General features: G+C 44.5%; 1 protein-coding gene across 2 annotated transcripts in view; it reads right to left on the bottom strand.

Moving 5' to 3' along the window:
* Positions 1 to 5300, bottom strand: part of srgap3 (SLIT-ROBO Rho GTPase activating protein 3) — a 52242-nt gene extending 46942 nt beyond the window's left edge. For both annotated transcript variants that reach the window (XM_084026475.1, XM_084026474.1), the window contains exon 1: positions 4749 to 5300. In XM_084026475.1, the coding sequence (XP_083882601.1) occupies positions 4749 to 4812 (64 nt within the window). In that variant the 5' untranslated portion in view covers positions 4813 to 5300. The remainder of the gene's footprint in view (positions 1 to 4748) is intronic.
* Between the last annotated feature and the right edge of the window lie 700 nt (positions 5301 to 6000).

The raw sequence follows: 6000 nt of genomic DNA on the forward strand, positions 1-6000 counted from the left end.
CATTCTTGGTCTAAATGAAATGCGGGTGTAACAGCACTGTAACCGGGTTTCAGTCCCCCAGCAAACAGCACAGCATTACTGGACTTGTAGTACAGTTGACAGATACACTTCACCGGACAATGTCAAATAAAGTTCTTTCAGCAAAGACCACTGAATGTACAGAGAAGGCAAAGCATTCACCGACTGGCACCAAATAACCGAGAAAATGAAACTGTTTTCTATTTAAATGACCCTTTGTCCACTTCATCAATGCCAGCACACAAACCCCCCAAAAAGAAAAAAAAACTGAGACTGTGTTAAAGGATAATCTACGCCTGGCAGATCACCCATTTAATGAAAGGCTGATTATCTCTTCAATCCTTGTGACACTGACAGAACAAACTCTCAATTTACCAAGAGGCAGCTGCGTTCATCATAGTGTGTTAACAGAGGGCAGAGACGAGAACTCTTATACAAAGCTATGATGGCAGAGGGCATGATGATATACAGTGAATGACATGAATGTTTTTAAACGGTATGGTAATACAGCCACAACTTTTATGTTGTTGTCTGTCATGGCTTATTGTACTTCTTTGATAGATTTAAAAGGAGAGTCCAAGATAGGTGGTAGACTAGTTGCCTCTTATATTGCCGTGAGAGATGTTAAACTTCTGCTTTCAGAAGTGTCTCCAATAAAATGTGTGATTAGGCAAGAATAGATAAAGGAACAGTTCTATATGTGTGGAAAAACGAGTGATGACCTTACGTTGTTGAGTTAGATATGAGGACTGATACCACTCTTATGTCTGTGCATTAAGTATGAAGCTACCAGCGGCTAACTTAGCTTAGCATAAAGACTGGAAACAGAGGGAAATCACCCTACTTCTAACTTGATTTAGTTTATTGTTATCAATCGTCTTCTTCAATGCAGCATGATAGTCATTTGGTAAATGATGGTATCATAGAGTAATATGGATAATAAAACTCTGCTTCAGGGCGCGGCTACGTTGTGATTGACAGGTCGCAACCCCTGAGTTGTCCATGCGTTCGTCTTATAACTTCATCCCTTTTAGGGCCCTTTTTATTTTCAGTTCATGGAAGATAATTACAACATTCTGGTTGCCTTAAAAGCTTGTTGCAAAAAAAAAAAAAAAAAAAAGATGCAAAGGCCAAAATGCCAAACAGCAGGCTTCAACACCATAGTCCACAAACCAGTGGGTGACGTTTTTGTGCAATTTGCTGAAATATCAAAAAACAATATCACTGTATATCAATATGATGATATCACGAGTCAGCAACAGAGCCTGTTTGCCTCGTCGCTGCCACAGCACACAAATAAACCAACCCTGAATGAAACCCAAATTTTATAGGACCACACAGTAAACAAGTTGTCCCACTGAAGATCATTCTGTCTAAATAGCTACTAGATGGGTTTTTTTTGTTGGTCTTAGCAAATGTTCTCTCAGTCAGCAGCAGGTTTGCCAGACAAGCTGCCGATGAGTCGGTGCGACCATTTCTCTCCCGGCTCCCAACGTGAGCGTTTCTTCATAGCCAGCTTCATGTTGCCCAGCAGGATGTTAACAGGCAACTAACCAAAAACCCACCATGATGGTGACAAGCTCTGATCTTGAGACACATTTCCAACATCAACTGACCGACACAATCAGTGCCAGCAATAAACCTGAGCAGACATCACCAGCCGCTGGCCTTTAGGATTGCAAAGAGAACACAGGCCCAGTAACCATTGTTACTTTGCTAACAAACAAAAAAGAAAAAAGGAAGAATGGTCATTTTCAGGATTTATCTTCCTCAGCAGAGCCGTCTGTAGCCCGGAGCAACAACAAACACAAAGACCCGCCTAGTGTCTCCGATAATTCTTATCAAAATTGAATCAAAGTGACTCACCTTTTCATTTCATTTCACCTTTTTTCATTTGAAGCATCATTATATCAAACAAGACTAGGTGCCGTACATACGACAGCTGCAAATCATTAATCATTTTACATTAAAAAGGTATGTGATCATGTTCCATATGCTGTAATGGCACATAAGACACTTGAGGTTTGCACTCTGCTCTGTTGTTTGCATTTACTCTGGCAGAAAGGATCCAGTAGAGACCAGCAACAAAAAGAAACCTGAACCCAGAGGTGCTAAACCCCCACTTCCTTTTCACTATCACCTCGAGGGGACGCGTCCGTGTGTCGTTGGCATGGGTGGACATTAATGTGGACATCTGGAGGATATTGAACAATTTCCAAGAGCAGTGGGTTGAATTAATTTCCCTGATCACAGCAACGGTTTGTAGCCAGGAGAAAAAAACAATAAGCAAATGAGTTCTTGTGTAATTTCCATCAAATTAAATCTGCCTATCTCTTTGTCTGTCTTTATGAGTGTATTGGTGTCAGTGCAGGTATTGACGGCTGTCTGAGTTAGACGATGACGTGTACAAATTGCACTGCACTCCAAGCACAATGACTCAGGAAGTGCAGTACAGCAAAAATATGTAAACAGAAGACTAATTTGATAAAAAAAAAAAAAGAAGCTGTGGAGAAGACAATGGAGGCTTGACTTTGACTTCAGCCATTTCAATGTTCAGGTTTTTGCTTGAAAGCTTTGTCCTGTGTGCACCTCTCTCCCCCTCCGTCCACTATCACCCTCTCTTTCTCCGTTCAGCCAGCTGGTTGACTTGCAATTAGTGAATTTTACAGCACTCTGCCCTACTAATGTGGAAGTATTAGTTTATACTGAAGCCATATTTCAGTCAAACAGCTGCTGATGGTTGAGGCCTGAGAGCAAAAACTTCACAAGCTGCCTATTAAACTGGCAAGCGGGAGGAGGGCGAGCTGCTGTCCAGCAACCACACAGCGGTGGGCTACAAAACAGAGTTCAAGCTCCTCGGTCGGCCTCTCTCTGTTCAGCGTATGAACCCTCTCTATTGACATGCTAATGCCGGATCTGCCAGCTGAACAGCTTGAATGAAGTGAACACAGTCTCCCGAGATCCTTCAGAGACCTCGGCTTTGGCAGCCGGCCTCGAGGGTTGTCAAGGATTCATTCGTGGCCGTGGGTTGAGATTTTAGCGGCGTGGTTCGTTACGCGGCAACAGAGGAATTAAGTTCTATGCTATGAAGTGCTTTTACACCTGCAGCCGGTCCATTAAAGGAAACCCACTATTTCACGTAACAGCGAATGTACTGGCAGCATTTCTACTTTGTTGTTAAACTACTGCTGAAACCAAATGATTTCTTTTTTTTCTTCCCCCATCAGACCTCATACATAATAAAGAAACTCTGCCATCTTGTTATGACCCATTCAATGACACACTGATGATCTGGCCCCTTCTGCCATGTAGACATTAACCACCAAGCAATAACTCAGAGTGAGACAGGTGCAATTTCCCATCTGAATTTCATTACGGGTCTCTCACTCCCTCCGTCGATTCATAACATTGTCATTGTTGTGAGGTGGATGTTGGGAGAGGAGCCCTCTGTGTCTGTAGGCGATGCAACACACCAGCCGCGAACGAGAAACAAGCTGCATTTTCCATAAATTAACATTCAACTCGTCCTCGCATTGTTCAAAGGGACACCGACTAATGCAAAGAGGCAGCAAACAGGGCTTGCTTCTGTCAAAGGGAAAGTCATTCTCCCATGGCACAGTTGGATCAAATATGAATAATTGATGTCTGAAATACCCCCAAAAAATGTCCTGGAGTAAAGTTGAGAGCTGCAGAATAAGATGGTAGAAACATGACATGCGATGTTCTGGTGCATGAACGCCACGAAACAAAACAGAAGAGGGACAGAAAGTCTAGCTCATAGACAACAACCAACACAAAGAAGAAGGTCACTCCTACATATTCAACCGCTCACGGCTCAGGGGAAGATCAGCTGAAACCCCCGAGGCGTAACATTACTGAAACCACTGAGAGTGACAGTGCTACTAGGTCCAGGGCCTTCAAACTGAACTCTGGCTTCACTGGCTTCACTCTGCAGTATACGGCACATAAACTGTCACTTCATGTGTCTTGTTTATTTGGGAGGCCTGTATTTCATATGCTAGTAAGACTTTTCAGACCCAATTCATATCCCCACCCACCAGTCTAAAAGCCTCAGATTTCAGATCATCTGGATTCATAGTAAGTGAAATCATGTTACATGTACTGTCAAATGAAAAGGAAAAAAAGAAGGCCAACACAATGACATGAAGAGTGTTTGATCCATGTTGCCAGATGAGAAACAATGAACCAAAGGCAGGACGTGTGTGTGTGTGTGTGTGTGTGTGTGTGTGTGTGTGTGTGTGTGTGTGTGTGTGTGTGTGTGTGTGTGTGTGTGTGTGTGGATTAGAGCTGAAGCCACCTTGGCATCATTAAACACTGGATATGTGAAGGCAGTGTGGATGATTAAAACACATTAAATCTTATTCCCAAGCCAAAGGCAGGCCCTACACATGAGAAAGAATGAGGTCCGACAACACAGCCAGTCCTTCATCCTACACTGATCCACACAGGCTCCGTTTACTAGAATGGAATAATAACCACATTGAGCCAGAATCCAGCACATTGAAAACCCTCCTAGCTGTTGTCTCATTGATCAGACACACGTTTGGAAAATAAAATCAATCTGATGGTCCGCCTTCGGATAGGTCACCTGCTATCATGCTATATACGCTATAGAGGAGGGTTGAACTATTACACGGCTACGGAGGAGTCCGGCTGGTAAACAGGCGCTCGGTCGGCGGACAGACAATGCACACACATTCACACCGCACCTTTCACTTGGGTCTCATAGTCCGCTATGATCTCCTTGTCCTTCTTGAACCTCGTCGATGACATGGTCCCCCGGGGTTATAGGGTGACACCCTGTAGGTCGAGGACTGCCTTTGGGTCTTCTATGTGATGGTGTAGATGAGGAGGATCCCGGTCTTTGCAACGTAGCAGCGCTTTCCTCCTCTCTTTATCTAGCGGCCGCGCATCGAAGACAGAAAAGGGAGGACAAAAACCGCTCGAACGCGTTGTATCCCCGCAGTCCACGCAGTTTAAATCAGCGCCAACACACACACATACACACACAACAGGCGAGCAGCGGACCAGTGTTTGTGCTCGGCGTCTGGCAGCGGAACCGGGTCCTCCTCCTTGTGACGGTCCGTCCAGACGCGCTTTAGCGGGGAGGGAAGCGAAATACACCAGCTCAGAACTGTGGTAACAACATCATGATGAAGAGAGAGACACTTGGCTTGTTTTGGGGTTTTTTTCTCAAGCAGCCGAATCCTGGTTGGATCTTCTGAACAGCGAGCGGGGAGGCGGACGCCACTCGTCGGCCACTCTGACAAATTGCGCTGCAGGGGAACAGGAATTTAAAAGATCGTCACGTGAGCCTCCTCGTATTGTCAACCACTGGTCCTCCCCCCTCCCCCTTCTCTCACACACTCCCTCTCTCTCTCACACACACACACACACACACACAAACACACACACACACACACACACACACACACACACACACACACCAGACTGTAATTTATGTACTTCAAATTTGACCAACCTTTATCAAACATTGACATGCACACATCATCATCATCATCGTCGTCATCATCATCATCATCACCACCTGTAGGCCTGCCTTGATAATCACATCAATGTTACCTGGGGGGGGAGAGATAGAGTTAACAAGGGAAACTTCAACTCTTTTCAGACTCCGTCGCCATGGCAACTACACACTTTTACCTTTCACCCTACTGTTTCCGGAGATGTGGCACATCTCAGCAGAGGGATAATCTCTGACATGCTGCTTCCACTCTCACACACGCCGACGTTGTGAAGTGAAACGTGGAATCAGGCAGGTGTATAGTGAATGATGCCTCCATTGTTTACTCCGCTCCCTTAGTAGGCTTTAATGTTCCAAAATACTGAATGGGAAGTATGGCTCAACAGAACCAAGAACCCATGCATAATAGTCATTGTAAAATCCTCATTAGGAAAGGAACAAAGACATCTCAAATTTGGTTAAATTGTTCCATTTAT

This window comes from Eutrigla gurnardus (assembly GCF_963514095.1).
Source record: "Eutrigla gurnardus genome assembly, chromosome: 2".
Classification (NCBI taxonomy): Eukaryota; Metazoa; Chordata; class Actinopteri; order Perciformes; family Triglidae; genus Eutrigla; species Eutrigla gurnardus.